This window comes from Vombatus ursinus, unplaced genomic scaffold (assembly GCF_900497805.2).
Source record: "Vombatus ursinus unplaced genomic scaffold, bare-nosed wombat genome assembly UNPS02014158.1, whole genome shotgun sequence".
In the NCBI taxonomy this organism is placed as follows: domain Eukaryota; kingdom Metazoa; phylum Chordata; class Mammalia; order Diprotodontia; family Vombatidae; genus Vombatus; species Vombatus ursinus.
The window spans coordinates 6,691,554-6,714,186 of record NW_020953936.1 but is presented as its reverse complement, the minus strand read 5'-3'; the positions used below and the strand labels follow the sequence as shown (position 1 = coordinate 6,714,186).

The following is a 22,633-nucleotide window of genomic DNA, read 5'->3' as shown; positions in this document are numbered from 1 at the left end:
AAGGAAGGAAGGAAGGAAGGAAGGAAGGAAGGAAGGAAGGAAGGAAGAAGAAAAAAGTCACTTTGCCCATACAGAAACTGTTAAGTTGATAGCAGGTTGCAAAAGATTGATACTTTTCCCAGGAGTCTTAGAACTGAAAATGTAAAATTGCCATTACAATCAAATTGGAGCACTATGATTATAAATTACTAGAATATTTCTTTCTGCAAATCTTTCCTTAAAGGTGGAGAATGGGGGAGTATGGGGAAGGGGAAGAAACTGGGAATCTAATCTAACAAGAGGATGATATTTTAAATTAAGCACAGTAAATTTTACTTTTAGTTGATGAAGTTCTGGTTAAATCTGAAATTAATTGAACCCTGCCATCTAAGCTCTCAGTCACACTTAGTTGAGGAGTCTAGATATGCATTGAAATGGCAGCACACAATTAGTGATTGTTTCTGTCTTCAAAAATACAGGAAGTAGACTGGTGCCGAATTTTTTATAAGCCCACATTTTCAGATAGGATGCTAACTTTGGTCCAACGCTGAGTGTAGAAGGCCTTACCCTATTAACATATTACATTAACCTGCAATGCCCCAAGGAAAACTACTTGTTCAGAATAAGAGGCTTACACTAGATTACCTTTAAATGTCCTTCCAACTTTAAGTCCTATGCTTCTTTGATTTTATTAGTTTATCATAAAAGATAATAGCATTCGATGAGGACAACCTATTTTAGTAGACAGAGGATGGTTAAGAAGTCAAATGAGAGGGGCAGCTAGGTGGCCCAGTGAATAGAGCACTAACCCTGGAGTCAGGAGGACCTGAGTTCAAATCCAGCCTCAGATACCTGACACTTACTACCTGTGTGACCCTGAGCAAGTCACTTAACCCCAATTGCTTCACCAAAAAAAAAAAAAAGTCAAATGAGAGTGATTTGAATCCTAGTTCTTATGTTTGCTAACCATGGAACCATGGACAAGTCACTTAACTTTTGACTTAAGTTTTCTTGTCCATAAAATGAGGAAAATAAAGCTTCTAGCCCTTACCTTACAGGGTTATTGTTATGAAGATCAAATGAAATAATATATATGGCACTTTGTTAACTTTAAAGCCTATATAAATATATTATGGTTAATTCAATTAAATTCAGCAAACATTTATTCAGCAGATTGTCATATGCATTGTGCCAGACTCTGGGGGTGTAAAGACCAAAAAGAAAAAAAAAAAGAATCCGGGCCCTCAAGGAACTTACTTTCAATTGTGGAACAAAAACATGGGCAACTACATGACAGTTACTCCTGAGTTAAAATCCAGCCTCAGACACTTACTAACTATACAGCCTGGGTAAGTCACTTCACCTCTGCCTCAGTTTCCTTCATCTGTAAAATGGGGATAATATAGTACCTACCTCACAAGTTGTTGTCAGGATAAAATGAGATCATATTTATAAAGCACTTTGCAAAACTTTAGGCTCTATGTAAATGCTAGCTATTATTCTTATTATGTATATAAATAATCATAGCATGGATAACTGAGAAAGGAAAGATCATTAATGACTAGGAGAATCAGAGAAGTCTTCCAGAGGAGGTAGCACCTGAGGTAAGCCTTGAAAGAAGACAAAGACTCTAAGAGATGGAGCTGAGGAGAGGAAGCATTTCAGGAATGGGGAGCAGCTTGTGCAAATGCATAAAAGGGGAAGATGGAATACTAAGTTGGGGAATGGCCATTAGTCTAGTTAGGATTGATGAAGAAAAGTGTGTGAAATAAGACCAGAAAGGTAAGCGGAAGGCAGAGTATAAAAGACCTTAAATGTCAGACTGCAGAATTTCTATAGGCAATCAGGACTTAGTGAGAGTTTTTGGTTTGGTTTGGTTTAGCGAGTGAGAGGTATGTATCAGACCTCTACGTTAGGCAGATTATTTTGGCATCTGCCATGATGGATGAATTGACAAGGGAAGACACTGAAAGCAGGGAAAACAATTAAGAAACTATTATCGTACTACAGTAGTCCAGGGGAAAGGTGATGAGAATCTACTCTAGAGGGATAGCCATCTGAGTGGAGAGGAGATAGATAGGAGAGATGTTTTGAAGATAGGATAGACAACACATTGCAAATGATTGGATATAAGGGTTGAGGGTGAAATAAGAATCAGTCTTGACCCCAAAGATACAAACCTGGGGAACTAGAAGGGTGGTGGTACCCTCAACAGAAGTAGGGGAGTTTGGTTGAGAAAGGTTTAGGGAGAGAGATAAGAAATTCTGTTTTAGGCATGTTAAGTTTGAGATGTCTATGATACATCTAGAAGGAGCTGACCAGTAGGCAAGTGCCTCCCTCCCAAAATTATCTTCTATTTATTTGATATATAATTGACACATATCCTACTTTGTATATACTTATTCCTGAATATTTTGTCTACCCTCTTGAGAATGTAAGCTTCTTGAGGGCAGGAATGGTTTTATGTATGTCTTCCTATCCCCCAAGCCCTAGCACAGTGTCTGACACCATAGAAGGTGCTTAATAAATTGTTTGTTGGTTGAATGATGCATAACTAGGATACAGGAGAGAGATTAGGTCCAAATATATAGATCTAGGAGTCATCTAAGTAGAGATAATACTTTAACTATGGAAGCTAATAAGATCTACAAGGCTGTCTAGATAGAGAAGGGAAAAGGGCCCAGGACATAGTCCTGGGGAACCCATATGCTAATGGGGAAGTAAATGAATGATGATTCAGCAAAAAGAGACTGACAATAAATGGTCAGATAGGTGGAAAGAAAATAATTAAACATGAAGACTACCAAAGGAGGACAACTTCCAGAAGGACAGAGTGGTCAGCAGTATCAAATGCTGCAAAGAGACCAAGTAGAAAGAAGACTGAGAAAAAGTCATAAGGTTTAGCAGTCAAGACATTATTGGTAACTTTTACTGGTGACTTGGTGGAGAGGCATTTCAGTCAAGTGTCTGGGCTACAAGCCAGATTGCAAGAGACTGGAGAGCAGTGTCTACAAATGAGTTTTTCTAAGACTTCAGCAACATTTTGGAATAGAGAAATAGTAGGGTATGTAAACATTTTTTAAGGATGATTAGGCCTAAGTATGTCTGCAGATGTAAGTAAAAAAGATAGCAGAAGAGACAATAGAGATGAAAAGAGGAGGGAGAGAGAGAGAACAAAAAAAAGAACAGAAAGAGAAAAAAAGAGAGGGGGGAAAGAAGGAAAAGAAGTAGGAGGGAGGACTATTGGTGAAACAGGCTTCTGAGGGAGATAAGAGGGAATGTCCTGGAGGACAAAATTGGGTTCGGAATTGACAAGGAAAAAGGCCATCTCTTCCTCCAACATAGGCATGAAGAAGGAAAGAATGACAGAAGAGGAAAAGGATTTTCAAGGTATGGAGAAGAAATGTCCTCAGCATAGTAGGAGGAAAGGACATCTGCTGGGGGAGGAGGAAGTGAAGGAAGCACTAGGGGTTTGAAAAGAGGACGTTTTGTAATAACTACTAAGGGGAATGGAATAGAGAGTTAGTTAAGGAAGAATAAACACCCATAATGGCCAAGGTAAGATTAAAAAACATGGAACCAGTCAACTCAGTATTGTGACTTCTTGAAACAATATTTTACAGAGAAGGTAAATGGTAGGGGTGATCCATGATGGTCAGGAAGTGGCAAGGTGAGACAAGTAATATATGGATGAAGGATGAAAGACTAGTCCTGATGGAACTAGAACTCAACACAGTCAAAACTGTGACAAGAGGAAAATGATACAGGGACTGAAGGTGAGGTGAGAAATACTGTGGTGAGGATGAGAAATAACATTAGGAAAATGACAGTAGATCATATCTTTTAGAACTGTAAGGTATCATGTTGTTGCTGTTCAGTCATTTTTCAGGCATGTCTGATTCTTTGTGACCCCATTTGAGGTTTTCTTGGCAAAGGTACTGGAGTGGTTTGCATTTCCTTCCCTAGCTCATTTTATAGATGAGGAAACTGAGGCAAACAAGGTTAAGTGACTTGTCCAGGGTCACATAGTTAATAAGTGTCTAAGTCTGGATTTGAACTCAGGAAAGTGAATATTCCTAACTCCAGGCCCTGCACTCTATCCACTGCACCATCTAGCTGCCCAGAAGGTACCTTAGAAGTCATCTACATCAAACTTTTCATTTTATAGATGAGAGAAACAGGCACAGAAAGGTTAGCTGACTGAGCCAAAATTTAAACTAAAGTTGCCTGACTCCAAGTCGCCCACTCTATCTACTGTATCAAACCATGTCATCTGTGAGATAGAGATGAAAGGACAGGAGATTATTATCAGAGAGGACAGTTTCTGAGTTCAAAATCAAGAAGATGGCACCATTATATCTAGTGAGATCCAGACTATATGGCCTTCACACCAGATGGAGGAGGTAAAGTGTAGCAGGAAAGAAAAGTGTAGCAGGGGTGGGGAACCTGTAGCCTTGAGGCCACATGTGGCCCTCTGGGCCCTCAAGTGTAGTCCTTTGTCAAAGGACCTCGAGGGCCACATGTGGCCTCGAGGCTGCAGGTTCCCCACCCCGGCACCGTAGAGCATAGGAATTGAAGAGTTTGTTGAATAGATAGCCCAGGGTGTTTGAGAAGATATCAATGTGTATATCTAGCAGAGATGTCAAATAGAATAAGACTGAGAGGAAAGGCTATTTCATTTAGTTCAGAGCTCATTGGTTATCTCAGAGACAACAGTGTCAGGCAATGTTGGGATCAAAAAACTAATTGTAAAATAACGAGAGACTGAGATTAATAGATAGATGGATGGATGAGAGATGGGTAAATACATGAATTAGATGACAGATGACAAATGAATTAGATAGATGGTACATGATAAATGAATTAGACAGATGATGGATGGATAGATGCATTAGATAGATGGGTGATAGAGCATTTTAAAGCACTAATTATATATCAGCTAGGTGCTGGGGAAACAAATGAAAGCAAGTAAGATATTACTTGACTCCAAGGAGTCTACACAGTATAAAATGGAAAGACAACACCTAAGGGGGGAGCCAGAATAAGGAACAGTATGAGCACAGTGGGAGGCAGCTAGGTGGCTCAGTGAATATAGCACTGGGGCCTGGCATCCAGAAGATCAGAGTTCAAATCTGTCCTCAGACACTTACTAGCTGTGTGACCCTGGGAAAGTCACTTAACTTCTGTTTGCCTTAATCCACTGGAGAATGAAATGGCAAATCACTCCAATATCTTTGCCAAGAAAACTCCACGATCAGCATCAGTGTGCTATAGTCACAGAGTTGTGAAGAGTGGGATGTGACCAAATCACTGAATGACAACATAAGCACAGTGGCATGGTGCAGAGATGGCCAGGAAGTGACATGAAGGTTTAGTTTGGAACAAGGTGGGACAAATTGCTACCTACAGAACCCAGTTGCCCAAAGACAAAGTCTAAGACCCCTGAGGGGAGGAGGTAAGATGGTTGGAGAGGTGGTGGCATGGTTTGAGCTGGTGACCAGGAATTAAAGTGGAGTCCTTATTCCATGCAAGTTAGAGTAAAAGCTCACCTAACAGAGACCAAGTTGGTTCCAAGGGAAAAGTTCAAGGGAAGACATAGAAACGATAACTAGAATAAAGGTGGCATAATTTGGAACTAGTGACCAGGAAGTATAGACAATCCTTCCTAGGAGATGGTCTGGGAAAGAGCAAAGAGATACATAGTCAAGTAAAAGTTTTATAAGGATAAATATGTTTATGGAAAGTAAGGAGCCAATGGATTAGGAGACATTGATGATAAGAGAAAGCAAGGGAATGATTAATAGACCAAGCTCCTGGAGGAGCTGGGAAGAGATGGAATTAAGGAACCAAGAGGAAAAGTGGAATGGTTAACTTTGGCAAGGTCAAAGCCCACTTCTCATTAGAGACCAGAGCAAAGAAAGAGAGAACAGAGGATGACTAAGAGGGGTTTGGGAATGTAGAGGAGTGAGGAAAAGGAACTCATGGTGCTTGGCCTCTCTTTTTAACAGTCAACAAGCACTTATAAAGAGCTTAATATGCCCTCCGCACTGGAAGTACAAAGAAACACAAAAACATTCCCTATTCTCAAAAAGTTCAAATGCTAATGGGGGTGACAACATATTAGGTACATACCAGATATATACAGAGTAAATGGGATGTAATCTAAGAGGGAAGAGACTAACATCTGGAGAGACCTGGAAAAGCCTCCTCCAGATGGTGGGACTTGAGGTGAGTCTTAAAGGAAGCCAGGAAAACCAAGAGTAGGGGTAAGGATCAGAGCATGCCAAGCATAAGAGACAGCCAGTGAAAAGACCTGAATAAGGGAGATGCAGGGTCACATTCAAGGAATTACAAGTACGTCAATGTAGCTGAATTATAGAGTGCTCAGAGGGGAATAAAGTGTAAGAAAAAGCATAGACTGAGAAAGACTAAAAAGATAGGAATGAGTCAGATTATTAAGAGTTTTCAATGCCAGAGAAATTGCCATTTGTTCCTAGAGGTAATAGGGAGCCACTAAGCAGGGGATGGTGCCAAGGTCAGATCTGTACTTTAAGAAGATCACTTTAATAACACTGAGCGGAAGATGGACTGTGGTGGAGAGAGATTTCAAGGCAGAAAAACAAACCATTACAACAGTCCTGGCCAGAGGTGATTAAGGCCTGAACTACAGTTGTAGCAATGTGAGGGGAAAGAAGGGGACATATACTAAAGATGTTGGGGAGAGAGAAATGACAAGATTTAGCAATACATTGGATATGTGGGATGAATGAGAGTGGCATCAAGAATGACCCTAAGTTCAGGGGCAGCTAGGTGGCACAGTGGATAGAGCACCATCCCTGAAGTCAGGAGGACCTGAGTTCAAATCCAGCCTCAGACCAAACACTTGACACTTACTAGCTGTGTGACCCTGGGCAAGTCACTTCAACCCAATTGCCTCACTTAAAAAAAAAAAAAGAATGACCCTAAGTTTGTGAACCTATGCTCTCAATAGTAACAAAGAAAAATTTAGAAGGGAGGGTTTGAGGGGAAAGATAATGAGTTCTGTTTTAGATGTGCTGAATTTGAGATACCTATGGAACATTCAGTTCAAGATTTCCAAGAGGCAAGTGGTGATGTGTGACTATAAATAAGAAAGGAGATGAGAGATGAATATATAGATCTGGGCATCATCTCCATAGAGATGATCATTGAACCCAAGGGACCTATTGAAATCACCCAGTGAAATGGTATAGAGCCAAAAAAGAAGAGAATCTGGAACAGTCTTTGAGGTTCTTTGCTGAGAGGGAAAAAGGAGGAAATGTATATGAGGTATGAGAAGAAAGGGAAAGTTCTGGAATAGCCACTATGGAGAATATGATAGAGAGTCAACCATGAAAGTCTAAAAGGAGGCAAGTCAAAAACAAGTCCACAAGCATTTATTTAGTGTTCTCTATATGCTAAGGGCTTGCTGGGAATACAGATACAAGTGGAAATAAAAACAGTCCCAGCCCTCAGAGAGTTTACATTCAAATAGGGGAAGAAAAGAAGTAAAACAAAACTGAAAGGGGAGTGGGGTAGAAGGGAAGGTACCTTAGGGGATGGAGACTATTGTAGAGAAAGTCCAGAAGGGTCAAGAGTGAAGCATAGAGAGGAATGAAGATGTGGCTGGCATGAGAGTCCTACTTAAAATGGAATTGTGGGAAGAACTAGTCAATCAAAGGGAGAAACCAAATGAAGAGAGAGTACTTCCAGTATGTGAAGTTCAAGGTTGAAGTGAGTTCAGTGTGAAGAGGTTTCTGGGCCATTGTAGAGAAAGTCCTGAAGAGTCAGGAGTGCAGCCTGGAGTGAAATAAAGGATCACCATACTTCAATAAAGACCCAATAAAGAGATTACTACAAAAATGTATAGTAAACCCAGTTGGCAAGGTAACATTACTTTTTCCATGATCACTCAGAAGCAAGTTACTAGGACTGAAAAAGTTTAGGTAACAGAAGACTGATATAGCAAGATATGACTGGTGATAAGACAAGGGTTCAAAGTATTTAAGGATAGCTTTCAAAGTATAGTTGAACTTGAACAAGGATCTTCATTGGATGATACAGATTGACAGAGTAACTCTCAAATTAGTGGTGACTGATGGTGATTGGAGAGAGGGTCTGAGAATGGTGATGGGGATCAAAGAGTGTGCCACCTTCTTCTCCTGGCCCCATATGTTGGGGGACATGGAAGAAGGAACAACCCATGACAGTAAAAGTGACCAGTGATGCCTTGCCTTCTAGAGAGAGCCAGATTTCCATGCATGAAAGAAGGAAAGATTGTAAAGGGGAATGTTGTTAATAACTAAGCAAAGGTTCCAAGGAATAAATAAGAATGACAGACATTTATTTAGCCCTTAAAGGTTTGCAAAGCACTTCCTCACAGCAATCCTGTGAGGAAACTACTACATATATTATTACCTCAGTTTACAGGTAAGGAAAGAGTGGGGTTAAGTGTACAAGGAGTCTCAGACTTTCACTACAGACTGCAAATCAGACTCCAGCTCCACTGCTCATGCACCAATGCTCTGCCATCCCTAAATCTTACTCTCCAGTGGTTCCCATTTGACAATTCATGAACTCCTTGGGGGTTTACAATGATGGTCCAAGGACTTCACACTAAAAATTCTTTAATGGTACTATGAGTAGTCAACAATATTGTGTGTAGAATATTCAACTACCCTGGGGATTCACAACACATTTTTGTTGTTATTGTTGAGAGGGATTCAATGAACCAAAAATGCTGGGAACAACTGCATCCATTCCAGTATCTCATCTTGGCATGGAGATGGCCCTGGACTCTCCATAGCTATCTCAGTGGAGCATACACTCTATCGGTTCCTACTAAGCTGAAAAGATTTCCAGCACCAGCCTTTGTATCTGTCACCTGCAGGTTAGCCCAGCAAAAGGTTCTCCATACAGGGATGATATTTTTTTTCCTTTTCAGCCATGGTAAATCACGAATACCTTCCATTAATGTGTAGAGGTTACAGTCTGTGTCAGGGAAGGGAGCACCCACATTCAAATCTCAACATTTGTTAAGCTTCTACTTTGTCTAAGTCATGTGCTTGGTAGGAGGTATCCAAAGACAGAAATGAAGCAGTTCCTGCCCTCACACAACATGACATTCTACTCTTGAGGGTGGGGGGTGGGGATATAAGAGATACACAAGGAAGTAGATAAAAAGGTTTAGAATCCACAATCAGAGAAGTCCTATGTGGCAGAGATGGCCAATTGGAGAATAGATAATAAATTTGCAATGGACTCAGTCAGCACAGTTGCATGGCTTCCTCCATTAGCATTTAGTTGCATGTGAGTAAGATCAGAGAAAGCAAATAGTAGGACTAACCCAGTGGCAGGGTTTGGTAAAGTGTAGTTGAAAATAGGGCAATAGGGAAAAGAATTTGAAGTTATCTCCTGCAATATAGGAACAAGACCTCAAAGGAGAGGAAGACATTTCAGAGCAAGGTTATGGCCTGAGACAACAAAGAGGGATAAAGTGGCTAGAGATCATGGATAGGGCAAAAAAAATGGTTTTAGAAGAAATAAGGAAGACAGACAGGTGGAACCATGTAAGGCTATGCTTGGAGATAGTAATGTTGGAGTTTGGAATCACGGAGGTAGAGCAGTTATTGATGATGGTCGGACAAAGGGCTCGATCATTCTAAGCATGAGTGAAATAGAGTGAAAATGGAAGCCATAGCAGTTTGTTGTTGTTGTTGTTCAGTCATTTCAGTTGTGCCCAATTCTTCATGACCCCATTTGGGGTTTTCTTGGCAAAGATATTGGAGTGGTTTGCCATTTCCTTCTCCAGCTCATTTTATAGCAGTTTGGGAGGCTGATGACTATAATAACCATGGTGTTCAAGGAGCATTAGTGAAATGAATATTTTAAAGGATTGAAGAAGTTTTTTTTTCTTTTAGGGTCCATATCTGGAATAACATAAAAAGATCATGTTGTCTAAATAGAATTTTGAGAATATAGATATGTGATACAACCCCTTTGCATAGAAATGCCCAAGTTATTGGCATTGTTAAATGATTTTAAAGCATATTCTTATTTTTGTTTCTCTATTTCTAGGGGAGGAAATTTGGTTAATGGGATGTAGAGAGGGTAAAATCTTGGTAAATCTAGAAACAGTGCTCTTGCTTTGATAAATTGCTTTGGAATATTTCTTTTTCTCAGATGCCCATGAAATCTAAAAGTGTGGGGGAAAGAAGGTGGGTGGTACAAGTAAAGGTAGGGTATAGAACAGTGACCAACACAAATTTCTCTGAATCAGACTTGAAAATAAAACAAATCTGTGTTCTGACCTTTTTCCTGTGGGTATTTTGAGTTATTTATACTGTGCATGGCATCAGAAAGGCCAGAACAGTTTCTTTCCAAATTAGCAATATGAGTGAACATAATAGCCATCAATTAATAAACAGTATTCTTCCAGTGATGCTGTATGTCTGCAAGTTATGAACTACTTGAATCTCCAAAGAATTTAAAATTAATGTCACCTAGATGGAGAGGCACACGGTTGGCATGAGTAGGCTGCAATACATCACCCATGAAAAAATTGTATGAAAGAGGTGGTCTAAGTGATATCATCAGAGAGATGTGTGAACAGAAAATAGGTGGACAAGTCATGTGGTAAGAGCAAGAGATGACATATAGATAGGATATACAGATGATAGAGAGAAACAGAGATATAGAAAAGGATAATAAAGAGGGATGGATGGATGGTGGATGGATGGATAGGGATAGAGAGAGGGCTAGATAGATAGGGGAGAGAGAGAGATCTTAGATGATAAAGTGTTTATTAAGTGCTATTTACCAGAAACTGTGCTAAGTGCTGGCTATACAACTACAAGCAAAACACAATGACAGTCCCTGCCTTCAAGGAACTTGTATTCTAATGAAAGAAGAAAACATATTTTAAAAAGAGAGCTGGAAAGCAAGAGGAAAGGGGCAATATCCAGGGGGCAAGATGGAAAAGTACAGAGAATTGAGAGACAAGCTAAGAGAGAATCAAACATGAATGGTTCCGGCTCTTCAAGAAATAGTAGTCCCAGGCAGGAACTTACCAATCAAAGGAGGGGTTGCAGGAGTGAAGGCATCTTCAGGGTGAGAGGAGGAGCACCTACATCAAAATCACAGATCCACTTAAGTATGCAAGTGTTTCTATTCTGAACCTTCATATAATGATTGCCACTCATGGAATACAATATATGGTTAAACTCTAGATTTATAGAAAGAGGCAAGGAAGAAATATAAATCCTTTTGGGAAAAGATCTCAAAGGTGCTTTTATTTTTTTTAAACTAACTACTGTCACATTAAGAAACTTTTTTAAAAAGTTGATAGAAAATAAAGGGCATGAGGAAGGAAAATTGTATTCAATAAAACTATTTTCAAGTTTCCTATTATATTGCCTACTCCCACCCCCACTTCCCTCCCCTCAATCCAAAAATAAAGAAATAAAAATACAACTGTAAGTCTTGCTCACCAAGCTTTATCCCAGGGATTCCTAGGCACTCTATCACTTTTTCTTCCCGTGGCTGTCAATCAATGTTTCTTAGTGCATGAAATGTATTGGGGCAGCAGGGAGCTAATCTGATTGCCAACCTAAAGAGTTCCTTTTGTAATACTGCCTATTACAGGTTCAATGGTGAAGAAGCGAGGGAATTTTCAGGGGTTATTTTAATTAATTAACAGCAGGGCAGAAGCCAAATCCATTTCCTTTGAGTGAAAAGGCTATCAAAAGGTTATTATGTGCTGCAGTTTGGGGCAGCCTGTTTTATGTCAAAATGATTTGGTCTAGGATTCTGATTCTTATTTGTTCCTTCAATCCCTGCATTTTTGGTCTCTGGCTTTATACTTAAATTTTCCCCTCTAGGACAGGGGCTCTTAGCCTTTTTGTGTGGGTCATACACCCCTTTGGCAGTCTGGTAAAGCCTATGGACCCCTTCTCAGAATAATGTATTATTGACTACATTCACAATTAAGGGAAATGCTAACTTTTAGTTACAGGCTAGTGAAAATAAAGATATCATGTTTTTTCCCCATACAAGCTCATGGTCCACCTTAAGTCTATTCCCAGACCCATCAGAATTCTGTATATCCCTAGGTAAGGAATTCCTGATAAAACAACAAACGCTCTCCTGACCACAACCTTCTTAGTCCTCTGAGACATGATCAATATTTATTTCTGGTCAAGATAAAGGAGAGTGAAGTGTTACAGTCCACATTGTGATAAAGTCTCCATTATATTAGACTTTTTCAAAAGGTGGTTGTTCAGTTGTCTTCAGTTGTGTTTGACTCTTTGGCAAAGATACTGAGGCAAATGGGTCTGAGTGACTTGCCCAGGGTCACACAGCTGAACTCAGGAAGATGAGGAGATGAGGCCTGACACCAAGTAGCTGCCTTTTGAAAAGATTACCTTAAAATATTTTTAATCACTTATCCTTCTTAAAAGTGCCTAAAAATCACCTCAAGTCATAGGATCTGTACCTCAAAGTGACATAGACAGCATCTATTTCAGCTCCTCAGTTTACAGATTAAAAAAAAAAAAACTAAGGCTCAGAGAAGCTAATCAACTTGCTCATGGTCACACGGGTGGTGTTGAGTAGCAGAACAAGAATTCCAACTCAGGTTTCCTGATTCCAAGTCCTATGCTTCTTTCCATTATACTATACTGACACAAATAATAACTCAGAATCATGACCTAAAAAGGATGTGTAAGCTAGTCCTATGCTTCCAGGTGGCAATACAGACAGTTAAATAGCTCTCTTGTCTTAAGAAAAGAATTTTCATGTATCGTTAGCTTCAGTGAGTAACCACCCCTCAGCATAGAACATTCTTCCCCAGAGCTAACCTCCAATCCATCCTGTTATATGAGCTCCTCTTCTCTTAATCTGTCCTCACTGGGGATAATGAACAGCTACTCACCATCTTCCAACTTTAAAATTATGAATCTTGATCTTAAAAACACACATGGCAGGTTCTCATTTCCTAGAGCTATTAGAACCATCCTTTTTATGAACTCCCATATATTCTTCTGGGGCAGCTAGGTGGTGCAGTGGATAGAGCACTAGGCTTGGAATCAGGAAAACTTATCTTCATGAGTTCAGATACATCCTAGTTGTATGACCCTGGGCCAGTCACTCAACCCTGTTTGCCTCAGTTTCTTCATCTATAAAATGAACTGGAGAAGGAAATGGCAAACCACTCCAGTATCTTTGCCAAGAAAACCCCAAATGGGGTCACAAAGAGTCAGACACAATGAAACGACTAAACTCACTCAACTCATAGATTCTTTCTCTGCAAAAGGACAGGGTTGAACTACATGATGTCTAAGGTCCCTGATAGGTCAAACATTCTAAAATTCCACGACCTGGAGTGTGTCTTGCAGATGTAGTCATTTAGGACTGATCTAACTCGAACTGGTACAAAAGACAGACCACAAGTCTTGCCAGTTATAGAATTTAAAGGACGTATGGTCTCACAGGATTTTAGATCTGCTAAGGATTAAATTTATATCCTATTTGTCCTCAGAAAAATACATTGCAATTTCTTACCATACCCATCTAACTCTGTCCCCTGGCCTACCCCCTTTACTTCCTTAGCCTTTTCAACCTTAGTATAAGCTAAGGAAAGATTGTATATTTTCTTTCTCAATAGCATGGAAATCTTGGGGTGTTAGTAGAGAGAAAAGGGGAGCTCATGGGTGGGAGCCTACAGAGGAATCTATATCTTGTTTGTGAATCATTGTTCTAACACACCCAAGTATATTTTCATAATCGCCTGCCCTGATTCTATAATCAGCTCCTATGCTACCTACCCAGCAGAGCTGATCTTACATTTCCCTAGCATTTAAGGAGATCATGTGAGTGAGGCTAGAAACAGACTTGTAAAACACAGGATAAGTCAATTCTGGTACATTCTTCTCTGAATGAGGCTTGGCTTCCAGAATGTGGGGAAACAGAAGAATAATGCTTCTGAGGATCCCAATATTACCCACCCACCTCTCCTGCACCTTGGCACCAACCAATAATAACCACTCCTAACAATCTAAAGGGGACAACATCTCTTCCTGGAAGCCAGGAACCACTTGAATAACTATAGGTTACTCTAATGGATCCAGGAAAACTGTCAGGTCTGGTTGGTTGGTTCAGTCACCCTCCTGGTCATGCTAATAATCGGCATCAGCTACAGAAAAATAAAAATGTATTTGAAGATATCTTCTATTAAAAATTCTGTTAAGTAGGTTTTTAAGTTTTTAACAATTTTAAACATCATGTGACTAGCTAATTTTCTGCAGATTTTGTCATGTTATATTTCATTTCCTAAAGCTAGTGTTAAGTTCTATTTCATACTTCAAAAAGGGAGAACAGAAGCTTTCAGTGAGCTTGACTTTAATTACAGGCAAAACTTAGAAAATATTATTAAAGAAACGGTTATTGATTATTTTGAAAAGACAGCATTGATCACAAATGTCCAGTATGGCTTCATCAAAAATAAACCAATCTACACTTAACTCATTTCTTCTTTTGACAGAATTATTAAACTTGTAGACTGAGAGATGCTATAAATAAAAAATGTACCGAGATTTTAGCTAAGTATTTGATGTGATTCTTAAGGAAAAGGTAGAGGGACATGCACTAGGCAATAGAACAATTAGATAGCTTTGGAACTAGCTGAATGACCAAATCCAATCAATCAAGTATTTATTAAATAACTCTGAGTATTTATTAATGGTTCCAGGTGAACTTGGAAGTCTCCAGGGGTCTGTGTTTGTATTATTTAATACTTTTACCATTGAATTTTCCTGACAAAACAATAAGAAAAAATATGGCATACAACTAGGGGAAAAAACCTTAACTCTGAACTATTCAAACAATAAATTGGCAATCATAATGACAAATGGACAACAGAAATGCCAACTATAAATCCAGGTTTAAAAATGTAAACTAATTGCCACAACAAAGAGACCAAAAGGGTCCAGAAAGCACCTTAGCAAATATCTGAGTTACTTGCCAAACAGCAAAAAATGGTTGCCAAAAGCAATACCAGGTTAGATTATAAACTCATTTGTAAAAATCTTATGAAGAATGATTGACAGTTATGAGCACTATTGTCTCATAAAGCAGAGAAAGGCAGTGGAGGATAAAATGAGCTTAGGGAAAGTTTGGCAGGATATCCCACTAAGCAAAGTCATCCTGAGACATTCAAAATAGCACTCAAAAATAAAAATGGAAGAACAATAAACAATAAATGGGAAAGATGTGTAAAAATAAAACTTTAACAAACTATTTTCTCTATCAAGGACAGTGGGACTTCCACACTTGTACCCTAATGTAACAGTCACAGATGTGCTAATATAGGAGGTGGAAATAGCACTAAATAGAATAAATAAGGGAAAGGCAGCTAGAAGGGAGCAAGTATATAAAGAGGAAATCCATGTTGGAAGTGAAACCATTATGAGAGAATTGTGAGAATAAAATACAAGGAGCCTGAAGGAGGGGAATATATCAAGGGCATGAAAAGAAAACTCAGACTTTATTAAGATTGAAATATATAATGAAGAACTATCAATAATAATCAACCTATATGCTTGCTCTTCAATCTATAAAAGTCATTATGAAAGTCATCTATCAATGAATCAAGAGTATCCTTTATGAAGGTGTTAAGTGGGAACAATAAGGCTTTCCTCAAGTGATATTCTACAATGGACTTTATCTTTATCATTTCACAATTAACTGAAAGATGTAGAGAATATAAGATCCCATTGTGCATATTGTTTGTTCATTATGAAAAAGCATTTCTTTCAATAGAACAAAACTTTAACCCTTATAAGACTCTTTTACAAGGTGTCTCTCATCCATACTTGAAGATTATTCAAAATTCTTGAAAGATGTAACAATAGAAATAACCCTGTTAAATAGTCCTTTGATAAGAAACATCAGGTGAATCATAAAACAGGAAATTGTATACTCAACAAAGGTATTTATTTCAGCTCAGTAGTGTTCTTATGACAATTAGAGAATCTACCTTTGAAGATCAGTATGGTTCCCAACTTGTCTGATTGACAAATTAATTATATTGTCCCTCTTCCCCCATCTCAGGGCAAGAAGTTTGCCATTACTGCAAATATTACATAATTGTGTCCCTCTGGGATCTACTTCTGACTCTCTGAACTTCTTTTTCCACCATAACCCAAAAGCCTATCCTGGAAGATCACTCCACCCCTGCAGGCCCATCTTTTGATTAGTCAATCTCTCTAGGAACCTCCTTTTCAGGAAAGTTAAGGCCAGCCATGTTCATGCCTTCATTCCTCTCTGGGCTCTCCTTCATTCCACCTCCTACTCTCCCCTCCTCCCATTCCACCTCCAACTTTTCAGCTTCCTTTTAAACATTAGCTTTCCTCATTAAAATGTTAAGTCCCTTTAAGGTAGAGCCTGACTCTTTCTTATTGTGTTTGTATTTCCAGCACCCTGGACAGTACCTGACACATAATACACACTTATTTTTTTTTTTTTAAGAAGCAGCTAAATGACTCAGTGGATAGAATGATGGGCCTGGAGTCAGGAAGACCTAAGTTCAAATACAGCCTCAGATACTTATTTGCTGTGTGACCCTAGGAAAGTCACTTAATGTCTCAGCCTCAGTTTCCTCATCTGTAAAATAAGGATAATAATAACACCTACCTCACAGGATTGTTGTGAGGATCAAATGAGAAAACATGTAAAGAACACTGCAAATCTTAAAGTGCTATATAAATGCTAGCTATTATTTTTTTACTTGATTATACAGGATATAACGTTGCAGTACCAGTTAATTCTGCTGCCATAGTGACCACCATCAAAGCCCAGACAAAACATATCTCTCTTCCTCATGGGCCCCAATGTCTCTAACCAGGACACCCATTTTACTACAAAGCAGGGTCAGAATTGGGCCCCCCATCACATTTGCTGGGTTTTCTATATCCTATAACATCCTCAGGCAGTTGGCATTGTTGAACATTGAAATGGAATTTTAAAACAATAGCTTTGTCATCATAACCCTCATTATCAGCATCTGGTATCCCATCTCCCAGAATTTTTGATAAATCAGTACTACTACCCTAAGAAGGATGAAGGCTTACAATTCTAGCCATTCCTTGGATCCAGCCTCCAGAAAGATTGGTCTGATAAAGATAAATGACTTAAATCTAATCCCAATGGACTTTTTCCAGTGCTTTCTCTTTCTGAACCCCACAAGTCTTCTAGGTCTGACAGTTTTCACTCCTCTCAGAAGGATCTATACAATCTGGAAAAAATGATTCAGGTCTCCCTTAATCTCCCTTAATCTGGACAACTCCTTTCTAGAAAGAGTCTGAGGGATCAAGGGATTAAAATATAGGAAGATGCTTTGCTTTTTAATGATATGGAGGAGGTAAAACTTTTTATACAAGTATGGGAAAGATGCTGCAGAAACTGTACTTTTCAGAATATGTTGTCTTATGTTTTTGTTACTTATATTAAACTATTCCCCCAATACTGCTTAGACTAGACTACTTCCTGACCTCATAAATGTTTTTAAGTTGTTTTAGTGAAGAAAGTCGCACTAGAAAATTTTTGAGACCTTGCCACCAAAGGGTTGAAAATGAGCAGTACTTCTTTTATATCAGCTGATTTATCATAAAATGGATGGGGAGACCATTCCTGAAATTATCATTGCTTTGGTTTCCTTGGTACCTAAGGCAAAAAAAAGGCCTACTATGGGAAATTGGTCCCAAAGGTTTAAGCAGAATTCCTATTGCCCTTAAGGGAAAATCTTTCTGACCTATCTTTTCTGATTTTTCTTTTTGCCATAGCAAATACAGAGGCAGAGAAGAGTAATGTCTTATTTGAATTCAGCCAAAAATTATATCTTTTTAAGTCTTGTTGTAAGTAAAAAAAATTTTTTTAAATATTTAGTAGTCATTGGAGGTCTCAATGCCTGAATCACAAGATAGATCTGGCCCAGAATAGTGAGGTATGTCTTAGACAGAAATTCCTCTGAAAAAGATCTGGAGATTTTTACTGAATAGTAAGTTCATATTAGTCAACATCATAATATGACAGTTAAGAAAGTAGCTGCAGTAAAGGCATAGCATCCATGAATAAGAATATAATACTCCTGTGGCTATAATCTGCCCTGATCAGACCACATCTAGCATACTGTATTCAGTTCTAGGTGAGGGTAACCTGAAGAGGGCAAGCAGAATAGTCTAATCAAGTCAACAAACATTTATTAAGCACCTACTATGTGTCAGGTGGAGGAATTTCAATCTATATCATAGGAGGATCAGTTAAAGGAACTGGGAATGTTTAGCCTAAAAAGGAGAGTCTTGGGTGGGGGTGAGGGAGGAGGAAGGTACCATAATTGATGGCTTCAAGTATATGGAAGAAAGATTAGATTTATTCTGCTTGGTCCTAAAGTAGCAGAGCTAGGTACAATGATTAGAAGTAACCAAAGGCAAGTTTAGACTTAATATAAATACCCAGTGCTCCAAGCAAGATTAGATATGGAATTTTAGCAAGTGTCTTGAACCCTGCCCCTATTGAAACCTACAACTATTCTGTCCTAGTCTCTGTCTTTTCCTCCTCTATCTTCTCCTTCAATTCATAATTTATGAATCAATCAATCAATCAACTCTTCACTAAGTGCCTATTATGTGCCAAGTATTGTGGATATAAGTACAAATAATCAAACAATCTCTATTTGCCATGAAAACTAATATATACAAAACTCTTGCTAGGCTTTGCAAGGTCATAAAAATTAAATGATACTGTCCCTGATCTCACGGGGTGGTGGGGTGGGGTATAATACCTATACAACTAGCTATGATATGAAATAGGATATGGTTCATTCAAGAGAGATACAAAGGATATCCTAAAAGGATGAGGGAAAGGCTTATTACTGACTCAAACAGGGATTGGGGGAGAAGGTGGTATTTAAAGGAGGAGATGGGTGGGGGGAGTAGATACGCCAGTTATTGAAAAATGTACAACCAAGAGCAAAAAAAAAATAGCAAAAAGTGAAGTGGATAGTATATGAGGAAGAGACAGAGTAGACTGAAATATAGATGACGCGGGGGAGTCATTATGAAGTTGCCTAAGGTCATGAGTTGTAGGCTAAGGAGTCTGGTCATTTTCAGGTAGGTAATAAAGAGCAGAAGCACTTTGAATAGAGGAGTGATAAGATCAGATCTATGCTTCAAGAAGATTGGTCCATTTCTGAACTGACTGTTCACCATGCCCGGACTGCATTTCTTCTGCCACATAAAGTCCCCCTTTTCCTTTATGATGAATCTCAGGTACCATCTTCTTCATGAAGCTTTTCCTGATCCTCCAACTTCTAGCACCCTCTGTCCTAAACTACTCATAGTTAACTTTTTAGGACAAAAATAAAAATCAAACAATCCTATTCTCTATCAGTTCTAATGTTTGTCCATTTGTCTTTGCTTGATATTTACACATTGACTGCAGCACAAACAGAAATTATAGGACCAAGTCCATATCCATGATCATACTTCTTTTTAAAAATGAATTTTCATTAGCATTTATCGTTAGCACTTTCCCAAGATAGCTCATCACTGTTCCACATCTCTTGCTGGCCTCAGGTAAATGATTCCATTACATCCCTTACCAAATAGCAACTCCAACTTCCTTCCTAGACATTAGTATTCAGCCTTGCATTGCAAGGGTTTCAATCTTCTAAATTCTGTGAAAAAAGGACTTTTTTTGAGTTGGAAGCTTTGATGCAAAAGCTCCTGCTTCATTTAGAAACTGCAGACTGTCATTAAACTCATTTGTATGGTCATGTTTGAAAGGAGAAGGCAAATCAAAGAACTAGGATGCTTGACTTACCTTCCTGTCCGTTGTCAATTGCCCCTCTAATAATACAGTTCAATTCCAGGGAAGCTCTTCCTGTGATCCAGCTGTCTTCAATCAGTCCTGTGTTAAGCCTCAGCCACGATATTTAAAATAAGGGTTAGGGGAGCGCTTACAAATGCTTGATGCTTTGACTGATTTTATAGTCAATTCAAAGGACCTTAATAAAACCAGGCCTTTCATCTATGTTCCTAACAGTCTGAGAAAGCTGGGTAAAGAATCCACGAGGAGAGCAAGGGAAGAAAGCAGGTTATTTGTATAAACTAACATGACCTTCTACGAGGGCAGGAAAGAGTCATCCCTGGTGGACTATACAGAGCAGCTGCAAGGAAGCCGACTCTACTTTTGAATCCTTTGCACTGGTCCCCTTCATCCTTCTCATTCTCTTTCTCCCTCACGCCCTTTCTTCTCCACCTCCTTTCTCTCTTTCTTTAGGACGCTTCAGAGAAAAGGCTTCAATACTTCACAAGATTGCCAAGAAGAAGTGCCAGGTGGATGATAATGAAAGGCATAATGGGACCACCAACCATATGGGTGAGTGCAAGAGAACACACTGACTTGTATTTCTCAGGATTCTACTTAAATATTGAATGTAGCCCCAATGTGCAGCAGTGGATATCCGGAACTTTACAAGTGTCACAACTAAGCCTAGGGATATAAGTTTCCATCTGTCTTTGTGTGAGCATGGGGTAGAAGAGTCAAAACATGTCTAAAATATCCTCTGGATAACCCCAAGGGATGCCTAAGGAATCCTGGTAGGAGCCTGAAATGAGATTCCAATTCAATTTCATTCAAGGAGCATTTTTTCTAGCAGTGCCCCATGCCTGGAATGTTCTCCCTCTTCACTTCCACTTCTTGGCCCTCCAGGCTTCAAGTCTCAACTAAAATTCCACCTTCTACAGGAAGCCTTTCCCAACCCCTCTTAATTCTAGTGCCTTCCCTCTTTTGATTATTGTCTATTTATCCTATATAGAGCTTGCTTGTAAATATTGTCCACAATATTTACAAAATTTATAGTGTTTGCATATTTTGTTTGCAAATTTACAATATTTACAAATATAAAATTTACCATATTTACAAAAATTGTTTGCTTGTTGTCTCCCCCATTAGATTGTGAACTCCTTGAGGGCAAAGTCTTTTGACTTTTTGTATCCCTAGTCCAGCTCAGTTCCTGGAGCATAGTATATGCTTAATAAATTTTTATTGACTGACTGATTTACTGAATGCTTACATTGTGGAAGGAATTGTGCTAAGCACTAAGTTTACAAAGACAAAAGCTTAACAGCCCTGCCCTCACGGAGTGTCTACTGAGGGGAAACAAGTATATATGAGTCCAAACAAAATATTTACAAAGTAAATTTAAAGTAATGGGGGGAAGGGGTGCATTACACTCTAGTTTCTGACAACTAACCAAAGACCACAGTGTTTCAGGAAGTCCACATAAGGATAGTTTTCCTCCAGTAGAAATGTATCCACTTAGTTAACAAGGGGACCCTTTCTAAAAGACTTGATGCGGCCCCAGCATTTACTCTGGTGCCATTGCCTAGAGCAAATTCATTGAGTGACAAAGTACCAGCTCATAACAATATGACACACTGTCCCTGCTCATCCCCACTCCTTTCTGATGAATTCAGCAATATCACCACACATCTATTTCAGTCTCTTTTAGCTGTGCATCGTGTGGTAACCAGATCATGACATCCCAGCATTTTATTTTAACTGGGAACGTAATGTTCCTATTCTTATAACTGTAATGCTAACATAGCTCTCGAATTCTAAATTCAAACTAAATTTATCCCAATCTCTATTTGTTTTATAAACTATCCTGTTACTAAAATTGTCATAAACAAAATGGGATACTGCTGTACTTTTAGTTCTGTACATTTATTAGGGGAGGTATACTTTCAGTGATTGTACTGGCTTCTCATTCAGATTAAATCTTTGTTCTTTCACCAAGGATCAGTCTAGTAATTGTTAAGTAAATTGTTAAGTAATTGTTTTTGTTAATTGTTAAGAAAATACCGATACTGGCATATACCAGTAGCCAAAAGAGTTAAATCTTATTAAATTACCCAGAAAAAAGGTTCTTTAAATAAACTTGGCTTTTCACTATGTCACTGACCTCTAGGCTTTCACCTTCTACTGAAATCCAAGACTGCAGTGGCAGCATGGTTACAGGGAAGATGTATTTGACTAATGATCAGAAGGCCTGGGACCATCTTTTTTCCTCTCAGCATCACGCTGCATTTGCAAAACAGACTGTTGGTACACAGAGTTAAGTGTTACTGCTCTATAAGTCCATTAACATAAATAAAATTCAAGGTTACAGAATTGTCATACTTAAAAATGGGCCCTGCTGATTTCCAGACAACCTGGAATGATTGTTCCCCTAGAACTCTGGAACAAACTTTGGGGTCAAAGTCAATGGCTATTAGACTTACAGTGACCCTCAATGATGCACTGGATTAAAAGTAAATAATGTATTTCCTATCCAAGGTGGAGCTTTCCATTCTCATATAAGCTGTTTCTGTATCTATTACTTACACAAAATTCCCCCTTGTCTTGATTTGAATTAGTCATACTTATGTGGTATGGACAAACTAATTATCCTAGAAGGTATTCAGAGAAGAGTTTGTTTTTCTAAGCCAACCTTTGTGAGAAGCTTCAGAAAGCCATCTACACATTTGGTCAGCATTATTCTTAATTATCCTTTTGGCCTTAAGCATTCTTCTTCCCT

At 38.8% G+C, this 22,633-nt stretch overlaps 1 protein-coding gene across 1 annotated transcript in view; it reads left to right on the top strand.

Annotated features, from left to right (window-relative positions):
- The window catches only part of SLC24A2 (solute carrier family 24 member 2), a 301,039-nt gene that overhangs the window by 204,907 nt on the left and 73,499 nt on the right, over positions 1-22,633 (top strand). The window contains exon 5 of the mRNA XM_027859099.1: positions 20,332-20,430. Coding sequence (XP_027714900.1) covers positions 20,332-20,430 — 99 coding nt within the window. The remainder of the gene's footprint in view (positions 1-20,331; positions 20,431-22,633) is intronic.